Here is a 26,146-nt window from a genome sequence, read left to right as displayed (position 1 = left end):
TACCGCATTATGTTTCCCTTCATATTCCCATTGCAGGATCCATTATGTTTCTGATTTTGAGTTATTTGCTAAAACAAAAAACAAGAAAAAAGAAGCAGCAGCTTTTCCACAGGTGAGACACGGATAAGGATTTTGGCCAGCATGCTCACACTTATGATCCCTTATCTAGAAAGGCGCACGAAAGAGGGGGTACCCTTTATGCTGACTTTGCTGTGGTGGGGGGAGGGGGAAGCTTTGCCTCATGAACCCCAGTCACAGCATGAACAACAAAACAATCACACGTCTGATCACAATAAGAATATTAATAGTTAGGCTTCCCTTGTTTCTTATACAAGTTGTAAGTCTGTTGGATTTCACTGGACGCAGTAAACACACACTTACAATGAGACAAACTGCATAGACGTGGCACCGGGAGGCCCTTGCCGTGGCATGCACACAGACTCACACAACTGCTTTTGATGGATGGGACACCCTCCATGTAGTGTTTTATGTTGCCTTTACTGCAGTCAGGGGACACGTTGGGCTTGGCTTAAAACTGCTTGGACAAGAGGTCACACAGGTGCTTGGATACGGCTTCTTTGCTGCTTCTCAATGTCAGACGGTACATCTGAAAGGCAAGGGTTAAAGGGAACAGTTGAATCATCTTAGAGGAATTGCCATTTTATTCAGTGAGAAGCCATAGGGGCGACACAGTAGGGCTCATTTATAAACACTGGGCAAATTTGCACCTGGGCAGTTACCCATAGCGACCAATCAGATGATTGCTTTCAGTGTTCACCCTGCAGCTGACAGTAAAAAGCTAATCACTGATTGTGCAAATTTGCCCAGTGTTTATAAATGAGCCCCAGTGTGCCATAGTCCATAAGCTATATAAATATCCATATATTTTATTCGATTATTTTATATATGACTATGACACACTCTCGATTTAAACATAAAAGGGGTTGTTCACCTTTAAGTTGACTTTTGATAAGCTATAGAATGGCTAATTCTATTTAGGGATGCACCAAATCCACTATTTGGGATTCGGCCGAATCCCCGAATCCTTAGTGAAAGATTCGGCCGAATACCGAACCGAATCCGAACCATAATTTGCATATGTAAATTAGGGGTAGGAAAGGAAAAAGTGGAAACAATTCTTCTTTTGTGGCGAAAAGTCACCTGATTTCCTTACCTTATGCAAATTACGATTCGGTTCGGCCAGGCACAAGGATTTGGTCGAATCTGAATCCTGCTGAAAAAGGCCGAATCCCGAACCGAATCCTGGATTCGGTGCATCCCCAATTCTAAGCAACTTTTCAGTTGGCCTTCATTATTTATTTTTTTATAGTTTTTCCAGCTTTCAAATGGGGGTCACTGACCCCATCTAAAAACAAATGCTCTGTAAGGCATGTATTGCTTCTTTTTATTACTCATCTTTCTATTGAGTCCCTCTCCTATTCATATTCCAGTCTCTTATTCAAATCAAGGCATGGTTGCTAGGGGAATTTAGACCCTAGCAACCAGATTTCCAAAAATTGCAAACTGGAGAGCTGCTGAATAAAAAGCTAAATAACTCAAAAACCACAAATAATAAAAAATGAAAAAAATTGCAAATATCACTGTACACTATACTAAAAGTAAACTTAACGTGAACAGTCCCTTTAAAGGGATAGTTCACCATTAAGTTGACTTTTACCTATGCTACAGAATGGCTAATTCTAAGCATCTTTTAAATTGGCCTTTTTTACAGTTTTTTTAATTATTTGCCTACTTGTTCTGACTCTTTCCAGCTTTGAAATGGGGGTCACTGATCCCATATAAAAACAAATCTTCTATAAGGTTACAAATGTATCTCTATTTATGCCCTCTCCTGTTCATATTCCAGTCTCTTATTCGAGTCAATGCATGGTTACTAGGTTAATTTAGACCCTAGCGACCAGATTTCAGAAACTGCAAACTGGAGAGCTGCTGAATAAAAAGCTAAATAACTCAAAACCCACAAATAATAAAAAATGAAAACCAATTGCAAATTGTCTCAGAATATCCCTCTCTACATTACACTAAAAGTTAATTTAAAGGTGAAAAACCCCTTTAAACTTGTGCCAGCACAAGAAAACGGCATTATTGAGATTAGAGAAAAAAAACAATTTACCTGGGCTTGGATGTTGGGTTCTAGACGCAGCAGGCAGCCCACCTGGACTGATTTCGTTTGGACGATGCCGGCTGCCACATAGTTGTCTGGATTTGGATCTACTTTATCTAACAGCGCTGAGCCAAATCCCAGCAGCTAAAAGACACACAAGCACAACATTATGATCTGGGGTTTGTTTTTAAGCATAGTCCATACCCCTTAGTTATGAGTGGTCCGATTACATCTAGGGGGGGGGGGGATGTCCATCTGGAGGCTTGTGGGCTGGACATGACCTTCCAAATTAAGGAGCAGATTTATCAAGGGTCGAAATGAAAATTAGAATTTTTGAACTAGGGATTTATTCAAATTTTTATTTTCAAATTCAAATCGATTTTTGAGATTTATCATACTTTGGCCCTTTAAGAACTTCAAATTCGACTATTTGCCACCTACAACTTGCCGAATTGCTGTTTAAGTCAATGGGAGACGTCCAGGGATCAATTTGGAGTTGTTTGCAGCCTTCCTGACATTCCAGTTTTTTTCCGAGAAAAGAACTCAAATCCAGTTATTAAAATTCGTAACGAATCGGATTTGAATTTGATCCGAGTTTTTTGGGTAGATTTTGATTTTATTAATAAATTTCGATTGGTCGAATTTATGGGCGTTTAGGGGAGTTTTAAAAAAAACTCATATGAATTCGAAATTTGACCTTTGATAAATGTGCCTCTAAATCAGGGGTCCCCAACCTTTTTTACCCATGAGCCATATTCAAATGTAAAAAGAGTTGGGGAGCAACACAAGCATGAAACAGTCCCTTGGGTGCCAAATAAGGGCTGTGGTTGGCTATTTGGTAGCCCCTATGTGGACTGGCAGCTTACAGGAGACTTTACTTGGCCCTATACTTAGTTTTTATACAACCAAAACTTATCTCCAAGCCTGGAATTCAAAAATAAGCACCTGCTTTGAGGACATTGGGAGCAACTTCCAAGGGGCTGGAGAGCAACATGTTCCTCACGAGCCACTGGTTGGGGATCACTGATCTAAATGTACGGCCATGTTCTTGTCAAGGAGCCACACACAGCAGTGCAAAACATCATCAGTTTGATATATTGTGACACACAAACATGTGAGCTCATTGCAGCCCAAGCCATAGAATGAGCAGCACAAGGCTGATCTAGGACACTATTTTGGTTATCAGAGGACACCCAGTTCTCCTGTATAGGAGAGAAGTCGAGAGAATGGCTTGTCCTCATTCTATTTGATGGGAGCATGGCTGAGCAAAGTCTTGTGTTGTTTGAAAATCATGTACAAGATCATGGACAGGGGAGGTTTCCCGATATATCTGGGAGTGAGGACAGGTTCAAACTGTTGAAAGTACTTAAAGGGATAATGTTTTTGGTTTTAAAAAAATGAATCAGATAATAGTGCTGCTCCAACAGACTCCTGCACTGAAATCCATTTCTCAAAAGAGCAAACTGATTTTTTTATATTCAATTTTGAAATCTGACATGGGGCTAGACATATTGTCAATTTCCCAGCTGCCCCCAGTCATGTGACTTGTGCTCTGATAAACTTCAGTCACTCTTTACTACTGTACTGCAAGTTGGAGTGATATCACCCCCCCCCAGAAGCCTAACAACAGAACAATGGGAAGGTAACCAGATAGCAGTTCCCTAACACAAGATAACAGCTCCCTGGTAGATCTAAGAACAACCCTCAATAGTAAAATCCAGGTCCCACTGCGACACATTAAGTTACATTGAGTAGGAGAAACAACAGCCTGCCAGAAAGTAGTTCCATCATAAAGTGTTGGCTCTTTCTGAAAGCACATGACCAGGCAAAATGACCGGAGATGCACCTACACAAGAATATAACAACTAAAAATATACACTTGTTGGTTCAGGAATTAAATTTTATATTGTAGAGTGAATTATTTGCAGTGTAAACAGTGTAATTTAGAAATAAAAACTACATCATAAAAACCATGACAGAACACAATTGGGCTCATTTATCAAAACTGGGCAAATTTGCCCATGGACAGTTACCCATAGCAACCAATCAGTGAAAAGCTTTTTAAAGCCAGCTGCAAGTAGAACAATGAATGCAGCAATTTGATTGGGTTACTGCCCATGGGCAAATTTGCCCAGTGTTGATAAAGGAGTCCCAATATGTTCATGATAAGCAAATACAAGTATAGGTAAGGATAGGAACCATGTCCTATATATTCATAGTCATATTTGTGCAGTGATCATGAGAATGACATGCTAGAGTGACTCCATTAGTGGTTACCTTTGCTTTAGTCACTTCAGAGTCCATGGGATGGTTGGCTTTAAAAATCTTCTGTGCTTCTTGCTGTGGGCTGCCAACAAGTAATTCAGACTTTATTAGATATTTGTATTCAGCTATACAGAACACATCTACACAGCTCCCATGTGTTGTGTGATACAGGTATAGGAAGTTATCCGGAAACCCGTTCTCTAGAATGCTCCGAATTACGGAAAGGTTTTCCATTTTATCCAAATAATACAAATTTTTAAAAAGTATATCCATTTTCACTGTAATAAAACAGTAGCTGAACTTGATCCCAACGAAGATATAATTAATCCTTATTGGAGGCAAAACCAGCCTATTGGGTTTATTTAATGTTTACATGATTTTCTAGTAGATTTAAGGTATGAAGATCCAAAATATGGAAATATCTGCTATCTGGAAAACCCCCAGGTTTCGAGCATTCTGGATAACAGGTCCCATACCTGTTTATCAATTTACATAAAGCCTTTTATGTTCTAAACCTGGGGTGTCCAACCTTTTGGCTTCCCTGGGCCACATTAGAAAAAAAGAAAAATTGTCTGGGGCCACACATGAAATACACAAACACTTTTGATTTGTAAAAGTAAAGAAAATACACAGAAAAGAGCTACAATACCAGTTGGATAACCACATGAAGCTATACACTGGAATATGGGACACCTGGATATTAAAGGGATCCTGTCATCGGAAAACATGTTTTTTTTTACAAAACACATCAGTTATTAGTGCTACTCCAGCAGAATTCTGCACTGAAATCCATTTCTCAAAAGAGCAAAAAGATTTTTTTATATTCAATTTTGAAATCTGACATGGGGCTAGACATTTTGTCAATTTCCCAGCTGCCCCTGGTCATGTGACTTGTGCCTGCACTTTAGGAGAGAAATGCTTTCTGGCAGGCTGCTGTTTTTCCTTCTCAATGTAACTGAATGTGTCACAGTGGGACATGGGTTTTTACTATTGAGTGTTGTTCTTAGATCTACCAGGCAGCTGTTATCTTGTGTTAGGGAGCTGCTATCTGGTTACCTTCCCATTGTTCTGTTGTTTGGCTGCTGGGGGGGAAAAGGGAGGGGGGTGATATCACTCCAACTTGCAGTACAGCAGTAAAGAGTGATTGCAGTTTATCAGAGCACAAGTCACATGACTGGGGGCAGCTGGGAAATTGACAGTATGTCTAGCCCCATGTCAGATTTCAAAATTGAATATAAAAAAACCTTTTTGCTCTTTTGAGAAATGGATTTCAGTGCAGAATTCTGCTGGAGCAGCACTATTAACTGATTCATTTTGAAAAAAAATTTTTTTTCCCATGACAGTATCCCTTTAAATACACTTATTATTATATTTATTATGACGTTTCCTCGGGAACTGAGCGTTTCCAGCTGGGCCACATTTAAATCCATCCTGGGCCGCAGGTTGGACACCCCTGTTCTAAACCGTTAAGAATCCGAATCTGTTCTAGAATCTATAGTGAATACGATGCAGTTAGTAGCACCGGTGAAATTGCTGCTCTGGGAATTTGCTAGCACCGAGGACTGGATTTTAAACCCTTTACCAATGTGTAAATAATCCTGTGGTTGAGACACAGTTGCTCCGATTCTTGGAGTAAGTGTAGAATCCCTGTCGTAAAGCAAGTTGGTGCTGCTGTTGGGTTTTTTTTTTGTCAGAGAGCAAGTAACAGATATGGTTAATTCTCAGGATTTTGATTGGGGAAGTGAACCTACATAACTGGTCCCTAATTAAAGGTAGGACTGGTCAAGAGACTGGTGAGAGGAAAGGAACATACAGACTGAGCTGCTTCCAGCGCTGGAAGAAGTCCTGGGATGGCATTTCTGTAGCCTGGAAGAATTTGTTGATGGTAATTGGCAATTTCACGGTGATGTTCTGCAACGTCCCTCCGTACCTACAGCAGGGGAGGCCCAGAGTACAGTCAGTGGGATACAGGCAGAGAAAGAAGACGGGCCGATCTAGCACTGATAAACGCTCACCTGAATTTAATATTAATGAGAGGGGCTTCGTCAAAATCAGACAGGCACTCAATGTTCAACACCTGCTGTAACTGTGCACCCCCTTCTACTATTGGGTCTACTGGTTTAGTCTGAATGTTAAGCTGTGAGCACACGTGTTAAGGAGAAGTCATTGGTGCAACAAAGTCTTAACCAGAAAATTATACAAGCGAACAGATTCCCTTATAATCCACTCACAATCTCAGCACCCATGGAAAGCTGAACTGCACTGATCTGCCTGGGGATTAAGGCTAATGACACACAATGTATTTCCTTCTAATCAAATGTCACTAGCCTAAATCCCTTGTACTTTAAACCTAATAAATTGAATGAGTTTTTACACCCCCAAACACAAAGGATATGGTTCTGAAGTTCTCCTGGATATGAAACGGTTGGCGTAAAACTCTGGAACTGTACAGACGTTTTGTTTCCATAGAAGAGATACATTCGCCCTGCAGGAGATTGAAAGTCAATAGTCATTATAAAGCATGTGGCCAACTACACACAGGCCGGTATTTAACAGACTTGTCAAATTCCTCCCTTCCAACCCGTGTCCCTCCTGATCCATCTATTCCTCTGAGGTTTTCTTCTATTGCTCCTTGCTCTGTACATACTATATCCTCTCATCTCACTCCCCAGTCTGAGTCTCCTTTCATTCTACCCTGTGTCCTTATATTCTCACAAACCCCACAGTTTAACATTCCTGTTCTTGTGCCTTTTATTGAATAACTGCCCTATCTACCCATCCTACCAGTTCCTATTTTTCAGTCTCTCCTCCCGAGTGGATTTATATTTCCCATGCCTCTACCCAACCTGCTGCCCGATATTATTTTACCCCATATACCCTTTAAATCTGCTCCTCTGTCATCTCCACTTCTTGATTTCCACACTACCCCCACCCTAAAAAAACTGCCTGTCTGTTCCTCTCCTCCATTTCATACTGCCTGTGCATCACATAATATAGATTATACAGGTGCCTGTGCATCACATAATATAGATTATACAGGTGCCTGTGCATCACATAATATAGATTATACAGGTGCCTGTGCATCACATAATATAGATTATACAGGTGCCTGTGCATCACATAATATAGATTATACAGGTGCCTGTGCATCACATAATATAGATTATACAGGTGCCTGTGCATCACATAATATATATTATACAGGTGCCTGTGCAATCTTTAGGCAAAACAAGAAAATGGGTGCACATTGGTCACTCCCAGCACACCTCTCAGTGCATTATGGGAAAAAAGCTGCACTGTCCTCAGCGTTCCTAAGCTTCCATACTGTACCATGAAGAATCATGGACAGCAGGACAATGACCCATAAAAAGAGTTAGTCTTTATTTGCTTTGCTTTAATTAGGTAAGCAAGGCCGGTTCATGAAAAGCCTAGGGTCCCGGGCTCGCTTACCTTTTTAAATAAAGACTAACTTTTTTTCGGTGATCATATTGCCGTTATTCTTCAGAAACAAAAAAGCTTTTCATTTTTATAGCCAGACCTACAGAAAAACAGAGGGAGGTAAATCATTTCACTGCTTACCCAGGTTCTGGCGGAATTCTGATTTCACCCCGATCTGCAAGAGTTGGTTTTCAAACAGGACTCCATTATTCTTGCACACAAACCTAAAAGCCACAATTATATGATCAAACCACAGTTATAGGATCGATACCTCGGAGGCAAAAACCAGCAAATACTTCTCACGAACCAGCAAGAACTGAAGATGAATGCAGTGTAAATGAGCAGACTTTGCAGCTTTCATTGCGCATGTACTACAAACCACTTTATTAGATAGAAGAGATACAAAAGGCAGGAAAACAAGGATGGTTTTCCCATAAATTTGGGCTATGAAGCAAGGCCACTCTTAATGGGACAGTTGTGAGTCTTTCTATTTTACTACTCAGAGAAGAATCAGCACAGAAGTCACAAGATGCGGTCAGGGAATAGAAGTAGGCTGAAGTACTGGCAAATGTAGACCATTCCCCGCAGCTTCTTTTATCATTATTAAGAGGACTCTGTCAGCCTCCATAATCCTAAGAACTTTTTGCTTCAGGGTTTTTAACAGTACTGACCTCTGTAGGTCTTTCCTACCCAAGTCCAATGAGGGTATCACTTTCAGATGCGGTTATGGTATAATCTGAAAGCATCGGGCAACACAGACATGCAGCAAGAGCAGCAATCATTTTTAATAAGGGTTAGTTGCATTAGTATCCCTCTGTGGTTTCAATTATTGCTTACCCTGGAACCACAGAGAAAGCTGTGCCAGAGCGGGGCTTTTAGTAGTAAAACCACAGGAGGAAGAGAATTCTGACGATTTACTGGGTTGGAATACATATGCTTTTTCTACGGTGTGTTTGTTTCTTCTACACCTGTATGCAAACTCACTATTGCTTGTATAAATAGTGAATTATCCCTAGATCTTCATACTGCACTTATATATCAGTGTATTTGTTCTGAGGCAGAGGCCTGGCCACGGGTGAAGAGTTAACATTGAGCAGAGCTCAGGCAAGTGATTGGCAGACTGAGACTTCATTTTGGTCATTAAACTGATGCAAGCTCCAAAAGTGACGTTCCTACAGGAAATCAAGGACGTGCATAAGACTGTGCATTATCCTTGGAAACGTTGGGTGTCCTTGTCCCATTAAACCCAAGAACAATGCTGTACAAGAGGAGGAAAATGCAAAGCAACACACGCTTACTTGTTTAGAAGCTCATCAGCCTCAGCAATAGGCAAAGCAGGATCCTCGGAAGCAGCAGTACCAGAGCTAAGAGCAAGGAGGCGCGTCAGAACATGGAAAAGGAAGGAAAGGGAAGCAAGGAACAAAATAAAAAGGAAGGAAAAACAAAATAAAATCTGTTAAAATTATTAAGTAGTGTTAGTTTTATCAAATCACAGTTTCAGAAAAACAAGAGAGGACAAAGCAAGACAGAAAATCTCCCCATTGAACCAAACTTTTAAATATCTAAAAATCAGAAAGGCAAATGGCCTTTAGCTGCTTTCTGTAACATATACAGTAGTTCTAATTATCTAGATCAGTGCTGGCCAAAGTTGAGCCTGAGGGCTGAATGCAGCCATCAAAGTCTGCTTAAAAATTCCAGATTGAGATGAAGGGTGTGAGAGCTGAACAAATAAGCCAATCCTTGTTGTTTACAATCAATGCTATCTAATATTCATAAGATTGTTAAGTCTATAATTGTGGAGGTAGAGTCCAGCCAAAGAGAGAGTACAGGCTGGAGCGGATCAGGCCTAACAGAACCCAAAGGCATTCAGTTTATGAGATAACAGCCTGCATGTGAAAAATGAAAGAGCACTGAACTAAATACCCTTTTCTGGGCTGGCTATGAGTCTGATGTTTATTTTTATCGCAGTAAAGCAATGTATGAACAGTGTATCATAGCTGCAGAATTATCATGGATTCTATTAAATCAGCCCTTACTCTGAAGGCTGGGCCGCCTCGACCAATAGAGACGCAGGACACTCAGATGGCGGGTCCAAGTCACTGCACCATCCAATCACAGGCGGTCACATCAAGACAGACAAAAACAAGAAACAATCCCACCAGAAGCAAGACAGGGAAAGAAAGACCAAGAAAGGAGACATAAAATCTACATGCAATTAGACAGTCAACAGGGGGACACAGAAAGAAAAACAAACACAAGCAGATCAGCGGGGAACAGTGGGTTTTTTTTTTTAAAAGCACAACACATTAAAACGATATTGGGAAGAGAGATAATATGCAAATATGCCTTTGACAGAGAGTTGGTAGTTGAGCTTTTAGTCTTCCTAAAAATCCGCCACTAAATGCTGGAATGCAAGAAGGAATTTCATAGTCACAGGGCTGGTTATAATGGCGTGACTTGCCACGAGCTACTTAAAGGGAACTATCGCCCAAATGAAAATTCAGCATACTGAAATAAGACATTTTGTAAATACAATCAATTAAATATTCTGTACTGTTTCTGAAATAGTAAAGTTCATCTTCACTATCCCTCTCTCAGCATCTGTTTCTCTTCATTGTCTCTTCATGCAGCAGTTGGGTGTCAGATATTCATTGACAGTTAGATCCAATATATCTTATAGGGGGGGGGACGACTCATTTTGCCTAGAAGATGTATTAGAGCTCACTCTATTAAACTCACCAGACATCATGTCTCTCTACATGCAGGATTAGTGCAAAAGGCAGTTATTTTGTTAGATTTTGTTTGTAGTGGAATCAGTTATTTCAGTGAGCTCTAATACATCTGCTAGGAAAGGAGCCCCCCTATAAGATATATTGGATCTAACTGTAACCTAACTATATCTGACATCCAACTGCTGCATGAAGACAGAATGAAGAGAAACAGATGCTGAGAGAGGGATCGTGAACATAAGCTTGATTTCAGAAACAGAACAGAATATTTAATTGATTGTATTTACAAAGTTTCTTATTTCAGTATGCTGAAGCTTAGATTACATTTTCGTTTTCGCGATAGTTCCCCTTTAAATAAATACTCTGTACATCGTCAATTCCCATGTGGTGTACTGGTGAAATTGTGACATCACAAGGGACAGGTGAGTTGAGTGAAACTGATGAAGAGCAGCGCACATTAGAAAAATGACACATGCCATACCTGAGGAAATTATCTTCAGCCCCGGGGGCTACAGACGCTGAAGACGTAGGCGTGTCTGAAAATACATCAACCAGTAGGTTGCCGGGAGTCGGTGCTGCTAATCCTGTGACAGCAGCAGCTCGAAGCCCGAGAAGATCAGCAGACGGGGAAGGAGTGGACTGGCGAAAAACACATGCAGCAGAATAAACAGTTTTGAAGGGAAAATCAACATGGTTTCTAATTGGCCTTTATTGCCTATTATGAATTTTTTTTCCAGCAACTTTTCCCATGTTCCAAAAAAAAAAAACAACCCCCGACGGGAATGGTAAAAACAATCACCATAATTATAGAACACACAGGGGATTACTGCCTCACAATATAGATGTCTGTGTATTGAGCGAAATCATAGCACCATAAGTAAAGCAAGTACAGGTATGGGACCTGTTATCGGGGCCTGGGGTCTTCCGGATAATGGATCTTTCCATAATTTGGATTTTCATACCTTAAGTCTACTAGAAAAGCCTTTAAACAATAAATAAATCAAATAGGCTGGTTTTGCTTCCAATAAGGATTCATTATATCTTAGTTGGGATCAAGTACAAGCTACTGTTTTATTATTACAGAGAAAAAGGAAATATTTTTTTCTAAATTTGAATTATTTAGATACAATTTGGGTCTATGGGCCATTCTGTAATTTGGAGCTATCTGGATAACGGGTTTCCGGATTCTGGATCCCATACCTGTATCACTACCAACTTCCTACCTGTAGATGATGGGGAACCCTCTTGAGCTTTAAGGCAGCTTTATGTCTAACTATATTTAAAACAGGTAAACAGTCTGACAAGGAAAGACGGGGTATAGGGAAGTTAATAGACACGTAAAACAAAAACGACACTAGTCCATACAGGGGGGGCAGGTGGCCATTATGCTTACAGTATAAATAGATGATAAAAAAAAAATACCCAGAGAGCTGAAAGTGCTGGGAAAATCAGTGATTTATTATACAGTGGTGTGAAAAACTATTTGCCCCATTCCTGATTTCTTATTCTTTTGCATGTTTGTCACACAAAATGTTTCTGATCATCAAACACATTTAACCATTAGTCAAAGATAACACAAGTAAACACAAAATGCAGTTTTTAAATGAGGGTTTTTATTATTTAGGGAGAAAAGAAATCCAAACCTGTGTGAAAAAGTAATTGCCCCCTGAACCTAATAACTGGTTGGGCCACCCTTAGCAGCAATAACTGCAATCAAGCGTTTGCGATAACTTGCAACGAGTCTTTTACAGCGTTCTGGAGGAATTTTGGCCCACTCATCTTTGCAGAATTGTTGTAATTCAGCTTTATTTGAGGGTTTTCTAGCATGAACCGCCTTTTTAAGGTCATGCCACAACATCTCAATAGGATTCAGGTCAGGACTTTGACTAGGCCACTCCAAAGTCTTCATTTTGTTTTTCTTCAGCCATTCAGAGGTGGATTTGCTGGTGTGTTTTGGGTCATTGTCCTGCTGCAGCACCCAAGATCGCTTCAGCTTGAGTTGACGAACAGATGGCCGGACATTCTCCTTCAGGATTTTTTGGTAGACAGTAGAATTCATGGTTCCATCTATCACAGCAAGTCTTCCAGGTCCTGAAGCAGCAAAACAACCCCAGACCATCACACTACCGCCACCATATTTTACTGTTGGTATGATGTTCTTTTTCTGAAATGCTGTGTTACTTTTACGCCAGATGTAACGGGACGCGCACCTTCCAAAAAGTTCAACTTTTGTCTCGTCGGTCCACAAGGTATTTTCCCAAAAGTCTTGGCAATCATTGAGATGTTTTTTAGCAAAATTGAGACGAGCCTTAATGTTCTTTTTGCTTAAAAGTGGTTTGCGCCTTGGAAATCTGCCATGTAGGCCGTTTTTGCCCAGTCTCTTTCTTATGGTGGAGTCGTGAACACTGCCCTTAATTAAGGCAAGTGAGGCCTGCAGTTCTTTAGATGTTGTCCTGGGGTCTTTTGTGGCCTCTCGGATGAGTTGTCTCTGCGCTCTTGGGGTAATTTTGGTCGGCCGGCCACTCCTGGGAAGGTTCACCACTGTTCCATGTTTTTGCCATTTGTGGATAATGGCTCTCACTGTGGTTCGCTGGAGTCCCAAAGCTTTAGAAATGGCTTTATAACCTTTGAAATTGAACTCAGGTGTGATAAACCACAGTTAAGTTATTTTTTAACAAGGGGGGCAATCACTTTTTCACACAGGCCCATGTAGATTTGGAGTTTTTTTTCTCCCTTAATAACGTAAACCTTCATTTAAAACTGCATTTTGTGTTCAATTATGTTATCTTTGACTAATAGTTAACGGTTTTTGATGAGCAGAAACATTTAAGTGTGACAAACATGCAAAAGAATAAGAAATCAGGAAGGGGGCAAATAGTTTTTCACACCACTGTATTTAGGAGAGATTCATTTGAAAGGAATATTTCCTGCTTGCATAGAAAGAGCAACAGTCCTGACATGCTTTATATATTTCTAAATATCAATATAACAGAGCAGCAGCCTCAAAGGACTAATGCATCCTTATATCAAAATTCAGTTTCCATTGTGTACTTTTGCACTGTTACAGAATGGGGGATGTGGACAGTAGGAGTGGGCATGGTACATAACGAAAAGAAACAAAACCATATTATATAATTGGAAATAAATGGTTTTTTTTTCAAACGCATCAGTTAATAGTGTTGCTGCAGCAGAATTCTGCATTGAAATTTGAGATTTTTTTTTTTTAAATTTTGAAATCTGACATGGGGCTAGACATAGTCAGTTTCCCAGCTGCACCCAGTCACGTGGCTTGTGCTCTGATAAACTTCAGTCACACTTTACTGCAAGTTGGATTGATATCAGCCCACCCCAGCAGCCTAACAACAGAACAATGGGAAGGTAACCAGATTACAGCTCTCTGGTAGATCTAAGAACAACACTCAATAGTAAAATCCAGGTCCCACTGAGACACATTCAGTTACATTGAGTAGGAGAAACAACAGCCTGCCAGAAAGTAGTTCTATAGTGCAGCACTGGCTCTTTCTGAAAGCACATGACCAAGCAAAATGACCTGAGATGCAACTACACACCAATATTATAACTAAAAGTACACTGATTGGCTCAGTAATTAAATTTTATATTGTAGAGTGAATTATTTGCAGTGTAAACAGAGTAATTTAGAAATAAAAACGACATAAAAATCATTTAAGTGATACCAGAAATCAGGCTGAAATAAAGGTCTTACAGCAGTACTTGTGGTTGGTTCCACTCCGCCATTGATTTCAGAGTTCTGATCTTTCTTTCCTTCTTCTAACTCACTGACAGCACCCGGTCCCTTCTTCTTCTTTAGTTTTGCCAGGATGGAGGATTCCCGTTCTGGGAAAGGAGGCATCTCCTCCAAAACCGTTGCCTGCGGGAATGAAAGAGCAGACACAGAAGCTGAAGAATAAAAGCAGCGCAGAACTGTGGCATATTATTTATCAGTAACCCTCAGATAAGCAGCCACAGGGGCATAAATGGAAGGTATCCTCTAACAATAAAACAATATTTCCCCTAAAAAGACTTAAAAACGTACAAGTACATCTGTACTGGCGATGGAGCTGAGTTTCAGATATTCCACGGCCCTCTGTTGCAGTTCCACGTCAGCATTTCTGATCTGACTGTCAGAGCGCAGCACATCCTGAATCGTAGTCTTGGTCTCAGGGAAGAGGTTTATGAATTTGATATAGGTGGAGAGGAGGAGGGCTCGGGTCGATACGCTGCACAGATGGAACTTGGAGTGAAGCAGGTTGAACTGCACGAGGGGACTGTATAAGAGAATGGGTGTTAGTTGTGCTGTACACAATGCATTGAATTCACATAACGCAACCCCTTCCACTGAGCCAGACAGAAGCTAGAAAAAGGCAAAATATGAAAGATTTGGAAGAATCCAGAATCCCAAATCAAATCCTTTATTAAAGGAACAGTAACACAAAAAAATGAATGCGTTTTAAAGTAATGAAAATATCATGTAGTGTTGCCCTGCACTGATACAACTGGTGTGTTTGCTTCAGAAACACTACTATAGTTCATATAAACAAGGTGCTGTGTAGCAATGGTTGAAATTGAAAAAAGGCTATATGTCACAGGTTAAATAGTGGGTAACAGATAACACCATTATGTTCTACAGAGCTTATCTGCTGTGTAACCTGAATCTTTTCTCCTATGAATGGCTGCCCCCATTGCTAAACAGCAGCTTATTTATATAAACAATAGTAGCGTTTCTGAAGTAAACACACCAGTTTTACCAGTGCAGGGCAACACTGCATTATATTTTTATTACTTTAAAACACTTTCATTTTTGATGTTACTGTTCCTTTAACTGCATCCATAGAACAATACTATGTTTTACAGATGCCACATGCAAGAACAGGTAATACCTTGAACTCATCGTCGGAACTGGGGCCGCCAGCTGCAAAACACCCTCTGCACCCCCTCCCGTGCTCATGTGTGCCTACTTTTTTTCTACACATCGCGACCGGGGTCAGGGAGGTAAGCGCCAGTGCAAAGAGTGGGTCTGGGCCAGGGGGGCTCAAAAGAGTCGGGGCCCGCCAAGGTTTTTTCCCGGTGTCCTACCAGCCCAGTCTGACCCTGCTTGAACGAAAACCCTTGGACAAGAACTATTTATGTTGCAGTGGCTCATTAAATAACCGCTTTCTTTCTTACCTAGACCTAGGATCTCCAGCAATAAGGTTACCAAATTCGCCCAGGATATAGCCTCCCACCTTCACCATGTTTTCATGGCAAGCAGGTGCCTGTAGAGCCTAGGAAAGGCAAATTAAATTTTTAGTAACCATTTAGTAACCATTACCTGTGCTTGTACTATATTATTCAGATGAAAAGGGTAGATCTGGGAAGGCAACATAATTTTACCTCAAACACAGTTTTGGCAGCATAGCCTTGTACATCATCACGGTTAATGACGATCTGGATGACCCGGTACCAGACCTCTTCACTGACATAATCTCCGGCTATACGAATCAGATTCAGGATCGTGTCCACGTACCAGCTGTAGTCCACAGCATATTTCTCAGCCAAGACGGCAACTTTCAGTACCTAATTTAATGTACAATGGAAGAGGAATTTCACACCACAAACAGATACACATGAGCAAACCTCTATACACAACGGCACATGCATATTCACTTACAATTTCTTCCCTAATTGAGTAGTCGGCTGTTTCCAGGTAACTAAGCATTTCAGATACAATCTGCTTGGAGTTTGTACGGTCGCACATGGCATAAAGGAGATCTGCTGCTCTCTGTCGAACGCTGACGTCTCTCTCCGTCTAAAGGAATATAAGCACAGATATTAATATCATTCACCCCCCCCCCACCGTAAGGGATGAACAACTCAATTTGTATAAATAGGACTTACTTCAGGATTTCCTACTCACCTTTAGGGCATTGATGACTGTTTCGATGTGGGTTTTGACGGCCTCATGTGAGAATTCAGAACTGGCCAGTGTGCACATACTCTCCAGCGCAAGGTAACGAAGGTTGGTCTCACGGTGCTGCAGGAACTGGCCGAGCTGGTTGCAGGCTCTCACCAGCAAATTAGGTTCACTGAGAAAAAAATAAGACATATGAAATGTGGCAGATACAACTTAGCCATAAATATAGGCAACAGCAGAAACGTCTCCACAATTCCCACAGACTGTAATGTACCCAAAGCCGCCATCAGGAGGGCACGGGGGGGACAGTTGTCCAGGCCTGCGGGTTTTTAGGGGGGCACGGCCATGCTTCACTTACTTGATTAGCCGGGGTCCCCTGCTGTCAGCGTGCTGCAAGCACTATTCAATTCTCTGTACCCTCATTGGTTGCATAAGTTTAAGTCCTAGTGAAGCTGCCTTTCGGATTGGATAGGCTGGAGGCGAAATTCCTACTTCACCCATCCAATCCCTGTGCAGCTTCACTGAGACAAACTTATGCGACCAATGAGGCTACAGAGAAATGAATAGGAGAAAAATCATGCTGGCACTGAAACTGCAGCCTCTCTTCTAAAGGTTGCAGCAGGCTGACAGCAGGGGGGTCCGGCTAAAACACCCACAGTGTCATTACAAGGAATTGTTTAGTACAAAAATAAAACTGGGTAAATAGATAGGCCGTGCAAAATAAAAATGTTTTCAGAGTGACTGGATGTCTAACATAACAGCCAGAAGACTACTTCCTGCTTTTCAACTCTCTTGGTTTCCCCTGATGGTTACCAGGCAATAACCAATTACTGACTTGAGGGGGGGGCACATGGGTCATAACTGTTGCTTGCGAATCTGAGCTGAATGCGGAGGATCAATTGCAAACTCACTGAACAGTTATGCCCATGTGCCCCACCCTTATAGTCACTGACTAACTCAGAGTTAGAGAGCTGAAAAGCAGGAAGTAGTGTTCTGGCTATTATGTTACACATCCAGTCACTCCAGTCTTTAGATATTACATTTTTGGCTAACTAACTATATTAGAATCATTTTGTATTTACCCAGTTTTAATGTTTACACTGAAGTAGTACAAGTATGACCTAACTCCTCTATGCACATGTTGTTCAGAAGGCCTGTATGAAGATGCTTTCTCTGTATGTATTACCTACCTGTCATAGTGAATAATTAGGCTGATGGCTTCAAACAGTATAGCATTCTTTGCGTTGGAATGTTGCACTTTCTTTGATTTGGGAGGCTCCTGTGCTTTGTTTAGGATAGTTTCAAGGCACTCCACGAGGCGACCCTTCACGGCAGCATCCTCTGAAACAAACGGAGGTACAGCCAGGTCAGAGAGAGGAAGAGAGGCAAGTTGTTTTGAGCAGGATGCAAGAAGACCCCATGGAGATTTACCTGGAGGTGGGTAGCACTGGAGAAGGCGCAGCAGTTTTACGGAGAGCCAGGGAGCGGGTACAAAGTAATATGTGTAATCCTGCAGGTCTGTGGAGGCTGATGAGACAATCTGTACGGGTGAATGTAAACCAAAATCAGACAGTAGCGTAAGAGAAAATATACAGTATAAGCGCTTACACCAGTAAACCCCCAGCACTGCTGAAATTGCTGCTCTGGGAATATACTAAGCACCAAGGACTGGATTCTAAAACCCACCCTTTACCAATGTGTAAATAATCCTGCCATATGGTTGAGACCCGCTTGCTCTGATTCATGGAGTAAGTCTAGAATCCCTGCAGTAAAGCAAGTTGGTGCTGATGTGGGTTTTGTTTTTTTGTCAGAGAGCAAGTAACGGTTATGGTTACTTCTCAGGTTTTTGATTGGGGAAGTGAACCTACATCACGAGTCCCAAATTAAAGGAGAAGGAAAGGCTAAACGTAAGTAAGCTTTATCAGAAAGGTCTATATAAATACACCAGTAAACCCTCAAAGTAATGCTGCTCTGAGTCCTCTGTCAAAAGAAACACCACATTTCTTTCCTTCTATTATGTACACATGGGCTTCCATATGAGACCTCCTTCTTTCAGCTTAAACCTCCAGGGTTTGGGCTTGAGCATGCTAAATTTACTCCTCTCTCCCTGCTGTAATCTGAGCCCATAGCTATAAGTGAGCAGGGAGAGACTCAGGCAGGAAGTGACGTCAAACCAAGCTAATATGGCAGCTGCTATCATAAACAAACAAGAGAGAGTTTCTAGAGCTGTTACTCATGTATGGTAAAGCATTCTGCAGAACAAATATAGTGTTCTATCTTGAACTATATCTCCTTTAATGAATTAAATATTAACAATAAAAAACAGAATGTAGAAAGAAACTTCACCCGGCTTAGTCGAGACACCGCCAGCGAGACGCAGGTTTTGAAGTCATCCGGGTTTTTCCGACAGAGGCAGGTGATTAGACTGACAGCCGCTGTCACCACTCCCTGGAACAAAGAGCAGGGAGCCAGGTCTATACACAATGGAATGATGGATGGAGCACAACAGAGCTAAATGGTTAGCAGGAGCCAGATTACTGTGCCAGGATATCTATGTCATTCCCTAAACAATCACAACAGGACACTGTGCACTTATGGCAGCTCAGGTATGAAAATATTTTATACTTAAAGGACCAGTAGAATTCATTTCTACTTAACGAAAAAAAACACCAAGACACTTTTAACTTTAAATTCGCAAAGTCTTTATTAAGAAATAACTTAGATTCTCCGCTTGCGCTCCTCTTCAGAAACGGCGACGATCCATCGTGCGGCACTCGATTTCTCCTCCCTGCCTTCTATAGGAGATAGCCAGGGAGCAAAAATCAAGCAACGCACAATGGATCATCGCTCTGTCGCCGTTTCTGAAGAGGAGCGCAAGCGGAGAATCTGTAAGTTATTTCTTAATAAATTTAAGTTAAAAGTGTCTTGGTGTTTTTTTCCCGTTAAGTAGAAACTAATTTTTTAAAAAAAATGTTTTTATATATTACTGGTCCTTTTAAGCTTTATATACAAATATACAATACACAAGCATAAATCACATACAGGCATTAAAGGAGAACTAAACATTTCCCCCATCCCCTCAATAAGAAAAGCCCCTATTTACTACCCTAGACAGTCCCCATCCTTGCTTAGTTCATGGTCATGACCGAAGATCCGGAAGATGGAGCAATGTATTACGGACATTTTTAGGGGTAATGAACTATGCAGGGGGGGGGGGGGAGCTATCTAGGGTAGTAGGTAGGGGTTTTTCTTATTTGGGGCTTTAGTTCCCTTTAACAATGTTTGATCATTATGTAATTTCAAAATTGTAATTAATTTATTTTATTTTTGTGTAATTATAAAACAGTCCCTTGTACTTGATCCCAACTAAGTATAATTAATCCTATTTGGAGGCAAAGCAACCCTATTGGGCGTATTTAATCTATTTTACGGTAGACATAAAATGAGCCCAAACCCCAGGAAGCAGCAATCTGCATAACAGGTCACATACCTGTAGTCATAATGCAATACCATTTAAATGATGCTGAAACTTAGTATAATATTGCTTGTTTAAAGGTAAAAAGATCTGTTTAAAGGGATGGTTCACCTTTAAGTTAAATATTAGTATTGAATGGCTAATTCTAAGCAGCTTTTCAATTGCTCTTCATTATTTATTTTGTTTAGTTTTTATTTTATATGCCTTCTTTTTCAGACTCTTTCCAGATTTGAAATGGGGGTCACTGACCCCGTCTAAAAATACAAATGCTCTGTAAGGCTACAAATATATGTTGTATTACTCTTTCTATTCAGGCCTCTACTATTCATATTCCAGTCTCTTAATCAAATCACTGCATGGTTACTAGCATAATTTTGACCCCAGCAACCAGATGAAATAAAAGACTGGAGAGCTGCTGAAAAAAAAAAAGCTAAAAACGTCAAAAACCACAAATAATAAAAAATTAAAACCAATTGCAAATTGTCTCAGAATATCACTCTCTATGTCAAACTACAAGTTAATTTATAGGTGAACAACTCCTTAAAGTTGCAGGATGCAAATGCCATATACTACTCATTTCTAAACAGTGTTTTAGAACTAGCCCTAATAACTTTAATACTGAACTGCACACTTCTTGTAACTTGATATTGTTATTTAATTCTAAAATTAATGGTCTTAAATCGCAGTTCTGGGCGTGTGGCCAAACCCAAGGTAAATAACAATGTATTGTAACACACCGGTGACTTGCAGCTGCAGTGTTGCTCATTTGAACAATGAAGCTTTGTGCATTCACTCAACCATCCTGTAAATATATGAATATGTTTCTATTCTCATCTGCGCCATGTAACATTCTGCTATGTGGGGGGACACACAAGACCCCTTTATTAATTTAATGAGAAAAGGAAAGTCAGTGAAGCTCAAACAAGGATCCTGTAGCTGATGAAATCACATTTATCCCTGTGCTTGTGTGGGTTTCCTCCTGCACTCCAAAACATGTAGTTGTAATGTACAGTTGCCCTGCACTAGTAAAACTGATGTGTTTGCTTCAGAAAAACTGCTATAGTTCATATAAACAAATTATTGTGTAGAAATGGCGGAAATTAAAGTATATATGGCACAGGTGAAATAGCGGATAAGCTCAGTAGAACACCATTATATTCTACAGAGCTTACATGCTATCTGTTATGCAACCTGAGCCTTTTCAATGGCTGCCCCTATTGCTAAACAGAAGTGTATTTATATACAGGTATGGGATAGTGATGTGTGGGTTGAAAATATATCGACCCGCACCCGACCCCATCTAATGCGCAACCTGCCCGGCCTGCTACTGCCCCTCTACTTATAGAACCGCGCCCACCCTGCAGTAATGTTACAATAGGGGCGGGCGCAAGTCTTATAAATTTCTGCGCGGGAAGTGTTAGGTCGCAGGTGGGGAGAGCAGGAGAAGAGCTCGACCCAGACCCGCTCGCACCCCGAAGATTTTTTGCAGGACTCGGCCCGAACCCGCCCAACCCGTGGTTTTCGGGCCGGCCCACACCTCACTACTATGAGACCTGTTATGCAGAATGCTCGTGACCTGGGGTTTTCTAGATAACGTATCTTTCCATAATTTGGATCTTCATATTTTAAGTCTACTAGAAAATCATGTAAACATTAAATATACCCAATAGGCTGGTTTTGCTTCCAATAAGGATTAATTATATCTTAGTTTGGGATCAAGTACAAGCTACTGTTTTATTATTACAGAGAAAAAGGAAATTGTTTTAAAAAATTTATGGGAGACGGCATTCCATAATTCTGGAATAACTGGTTTCTGGATAATGGATCCCATACCCGTCCTATTACATAACTATAGTAGCTTTCCTGAAGCAAACACAGTAAAATAAGTAAAAATCTCCTTTGTCTTGATGTAGACTATAACTAAACTATAACTGTAACTAAAACTTCATTTAAATCACCCTTTTAATCCATTACTTTAAGCTGTGAACATAATGTGCCCTGTATGTTTACAATAGGATTGTGATGCATTTTTCAAATTCTGCAGCATTTAATGGGCAGGTGTGTTTTATAGTGAAACAATACAGATTTTAATGTTATAGTCAAACAGGCATTTTAGGTAACAATCAGTCAGCAATGTTTTCTCAAAGTATTACACAATGAAACCTCCAGGTTTCTACACCTTGAAAACTAGCCAATCACCACCAGGTCTAAACATTGCCAAACTGGTGTGGGAGGATATGTAATACTGAGTACAACTACACCCTCATTAGCTTAAAGGAGAACTAAACCCTAAGAATAAATATGGCTAAAAATGCCATATTTTATATACTGAACTTATTGCACCAGCCTAAAGTTTCAGCTTGTCAATAGCAGCAATGATCCAGGACTTCAAACTTGTCACAGGGGGTCACCATCTTGGAAAGTGTCTGTGACACTCACATGCTCAGTGGGCTCTGATTGGCTGTTGAGAAGCTAAGCTTAGGGCTCGTCACTAATTATCCAGCAGAAAATGAGCTTCCCCTGTAATATAAGCTGATGCTACAGGGCTGATTATTAAATTCTGATGCTAATTGCACTGGTTTCTGTGCTGCCATGTAGTAATTATCTGTATTAATTACTAATCAGCCTTATATTGTGACATTTCTATTCTATGTGTACTGTATATTGTGAGTGGGTCCCTAAGCTCAGTAAGTGACAGCAGCACAGAGCATGTGCAGTGAATCCGCAGAAAAGAAGATGGGGAGCTACTGGGGCATCTTTGGAGACACAGATCTTTACTGCTAAAGGGCTGTGGTTGCCTTGGGCTGGTACAGAAGCACAAAATATAATGTACAACATTTCTAGCTACTTCTTTAGTTATGCTTTAGTTCTCCTTTAAGCCACACAGGGAAATTTGTATCTCCTACTTGTAACTGGTTTCTGTGTGTAAAAAAAAAAAAAAAAAAAAAAATAGAATAAACTCACAACAACTAAACGTAGCAGCTCCTAATGTCATCACGGAATAAAATCTCTCTCAAAGAATTTGAGGCTGGTAGATCCCCTAACAATAATCTTTGGGAGACACATACCATGTGTTGATCATTAAGAAGATGAACCACCCGCGATGTCCATTCCCCCATAGGTACAAGATCTGGGGAAGTTTTGTATAACCTCAATAAACAGAGGGCCGCACTCTGCTTTACACTGTCCATGGTGTCCCTGCCGAGGAAGCAAATCATATATGAAAAAATACAATGTTCCTGCCAAGCCTGAGAAAGTAAAATCAATTGCCTAGAGATGCGCTAAATAGAGATTCTTATTAGGAAAAGTCAATTCTGCGGGGCTGGCACAGAGACTTACAGAAACTGCTATATTAACAAATACTTTAATTGCTTAGCTCATGCTGCTTAGGAATAAACCAGGTGTAGAATCCTTGTGTAGGACATGAGTTGTCTTTGCTTATAGAACATGTCCCTTGAATGGGTTTTTACCTTCCTAAATCTTTTTTCTGTTCAATTGTTTTTTAGGTTGTTCACTAGAAATAAAGACTTTTATCAATTGCTTTTTTTTTATTCCATTTTCCCAAAACTGAATTTAAAGTTCAATGATCCTCTCTCTGGTGTGTCAGACTGGCAGCTCAGTCATGTGACTTGTGCTCTGATAAACTTCAGTCACTCTTTACTGCTGTACTGCAAGTTGGAGTGATATCACCCTCCCCCCAGCAGCCAAACAACAGAACAATGCGAAGGTAACCAGATAGCAGCTCCCTAACACAAGATAACAGCTGCCTGGTAGATCTAAGAACAGCACTCAATAGTAAGAGCCAGTCCCACTGAGACTGATACGGTTACAGTAGGAGAGATAACAGCCTGCCAGAAAGTAGTTCCTTCCTAAAGTGCAGGCACAAGTCACATGACTGGGGGCAGCTGGGAAACAGACAAAATTTCTAGCCCCATGTCAGATTTCAAAATTGAATATAAAAAAAATCAGTTTGCTCTTTTGAGAATTGTATTTCAGTGCAGAATTCTGCTGGAGCAGCAATATTAACTGATATGTTTTGAAAAAAATATGTTTTCCCATGACAGTATCCCTTTAAAGGGACAACTTTTCAATTGGCCTTCATGATTTTTTGTTTTTTTTGTTTTTTATAGTTTCTGAATGATCTGCCTTCCTCTTCTGACTCTTTTCAGCTTTCAAATGGGTGTCACTGACCCCATCAAAAAAACAAATGCTCTGTAAGGCTACAAATATATTGTTATTGCTACTTTTTTATTACTTGTCTTTCTATTCAGGCCTCTCCTATTCATATTCCAGTCTCTTATTCATATCAATGCATGGTTGCTAGGGTCATTTGGACCCTAGCAATCGGATTGCTGAAACTGGAGAGCTGTCTAATAAAAAGCTAAATAACTAAAAAAACACAAATAATAAAAAATGAAAACCAATTGTCTCAGAACACCACTCTCTACATTATACTAAAAGTAAATTTAAAGGAGAACAACCCCTTTAAACAGGGATCACTGACTTTACAATTAGCTTATCAGAGGTTGCCAGAGTGGAGACACTTTAGGATGCCAGTCCAATCTGGCAGTCATAGTCAAAGAGTCCTTACCCTGCTACCAGAATCCTTGGGATCTCAGAGGCAAATGCTTCGGCCATTTCTCTGCTCCCCACATTAGCAATGCAGTGCAGGGCCAGGCACATGAAAGTAGGGTTACGGCTGGCCAGGTCGTTTTTGATTGCATTGTTAATGAGGCGAATAAGTTCGCTGTTGGAATTCACAAGAACCGAGATGAAAAGGTAGCCCTAGGGAAATAAAAGCATGTTATTATTGGTAGGATCGGTGAAAGAATAAAAGCTGCCCATAGGAGGTTTCAGTATTTGTCAGTTGCTACTTCTATACCTCAGAATAAGAAATCATTCATATCCAGGATTAAAATTGTAACTTCAGACCTCACCTATAATTATTTACATGGTTATTATTTAGCGGACATTTCTCTGGCCCTTTAAATATTTCCTTATGGGGCCCAATACACGCTAGCTATGCCACTGGCCACAACTTCAAGCCAAATCCCGGTGGAAACTCTTTTTGTGCCAAATGGGCACTTACTCATAACCCTTGGACTGTGGTTCTTCTATTATGAGACTCCACGGCTAAAACAGCAGTGGCGAATAGTCGAATTCCAGTTATTAAAGGGCCAGTGTATGATAAATCTCGAAAAATCTAATTTTTTCAAAAACCTGAATCAAATTTCAACAATTCCCTAGTCGAATTTGACAGTTTTGGCCACAAAAAAAACTCTAAAATTCTAATTTTCGCTTCGACCCTTGAAAAATCTGCCCATAAGTACATCAACCTGAAGTTATAATATTTTAGAGCTCGGGGTAGTGAGTCTGGCTTATGGCCACAAAAAAACTGGCACAATCATCTTCCTTAATTCCAGGTTAAATACAGAAGCCACACCCTCAGTATAAAGGTAAATACCCTGCAGTTGTTTGGCTAAAATACTAATCTCAGTCACTGCAGTGCTGTTGTAACTGAAGCAAGTGCCATACTAAACGAAATAAAGGAAAATATTTAAACTGCATTTGACACTAGTGAAGAGGCCGCCTCACTGTACAACAATGCAGGCCTGTACATTCTCCCTTGTGATCTTGATATTGATATAATTATAGGGAACAAGGGGCAGGGACATCCATCTGGGTAGGAGGCAGTGCCTCTCCTGCTGCTCCTTAGTTACTTACAATCTGTTTCTCTGTGTATTTATTGGAGCTCAGCAAGTTCACAGCTTCCATGTGCCCAAAGTCGATATCATGGCCCAGCAGGAAGATAAAGAGCAGCTTACAGACGTATTTCTTCTTACTGTAGCCATCAAGTGCTTTGTCACCTGTTTATAGCAAAGGCATTAGATGCTGGGAAAGCAAACATCTGTCACATAAAATATATCGCTATCCAATCTGTGACACAGACTAATACACACTGGCACAATGGCTTGTTAAGAGGTATTTAGTTATTCTGTCCACAAACAAAATCAATCAGCAGCAGTGACTGGTTCCAGGAACGTTATCATTCAGGCTTGTGTGATTACAGAGTTCTGTTTACATGTCTGTTTTATTCCATCCTCTTCTGGACTTGCATTGCCTCTATAAGATACTTTAATTATATAGGGAAGGAACCCCTGTGATATCCATCCATACACTGGAACTATGAGAAACTTTTACTT

At 40.5% G+C, this 26,146-nt stretch overlaps 1 protein-coding gene across 2 annotated transcripts in view; it reads right to left on the bottom strand.

Moving 5' to 3' along the window:
• Nucleotides 1-286: 286 nt before the first annotated feature.
• LOC108696787 (AP-2 complex subunit alpha-1) overlaps nt 287-26,146 on the bottom strand; it is a 34,828-nt gene continuing 8,968 nt past the window's right edge. The window contains exons 3-23 of one of the 2 annotated variants that reach the window (XM_018226426.2): nt 25,668-25,810; nt 24,535-24,728; nt 23,012-23,141; nt 18,815-18,916; nt 17,900-18,008; nt 17,659-17,809; nt 16,472-16,640; nt 16,226-16,363; nt 15,949-16,131; nt 15,742-15,839; nt 14,612-14,843; nt 14,282-14,446; nt 11,039-11,196; nt 9,127-9,192; nt 7,970-8,052; nt 6,786-6,875; nt 6,406-6,529; nt 6,204-6,320; nt 4,403-4,472; nt 2,135-2,269; nt 287-607 (exon numbers count right to left, since the gene is read on the bottom strand). In XM_018226426.2, the coding sequence (XP_018081915.1) occupies nt 530-607; nt 2,135-2,269; nt 4,403-4,472; nt 6,204-6,320; nt 6,406-6,529; nt 6,786-6,875; nt 7,970-8,052; nt 9,127-9,192; nt 11,039-11,196; nt 14,282-14,446; nt 14,612-14,843; nt 15,742-15,839; nt 15,949-16,131; nt 16,226-16,363; nt 16,472-16,640; nt 17,659-17,809; nt 17,900-18,008; nt 18,815-18,916; nt 23,012-23,141; nt 24,535-24,728; nt 25,668-25,810 (2,735 nt within the window). In that variant the 3' untranslated portion in view covers nt 287-529. The remainder of the gene's footprint in view (nt 608-2,134; nt 2,270-4,402; nt 4,473-6,203; nt 6,321-6,405; nt 6,530-6,785; nt 6,876-7,969; nt 8,053-9,126; nt 9,193-11,038; nt 11,197-14,281; nt 14,447-14,611; nt 14,844-15,741; nt 15,840-15,948; nt 16,132-16,225; nt 16,364-16,471; nt 16,641-17,658; nt 17,810-17,899; nt 18,009-18,814; nt 18,917-23,011; nt 23,142-24,534; nt 24,729-25,667; nt 25,811-26,146) is intronic. The other variant, XM_018226427.2, reaches the window with a different exon arrangement.

Source organism: Xenopus laevis, chromosome 7L (assembly GCF_017654675.1).
Source record: "Xenopus laevis strain J_2021 chromosome 7L, Xenopus_laevis_v10.1, whole genome shotgun sequence".
In the NCBI taxonomy this organism is placed as follows: domain Eukaryota; kingdom Metazoa; phylum Chordata; class Amphibia; order Anura; family Pipidae; genus Xenopus; species Xenopus laevis.
The sequence above is the reverse complement of the archived record's forward strand: the minus strand, read 5'-3'. Positions and strand labels throughout refer to the sequence as shown.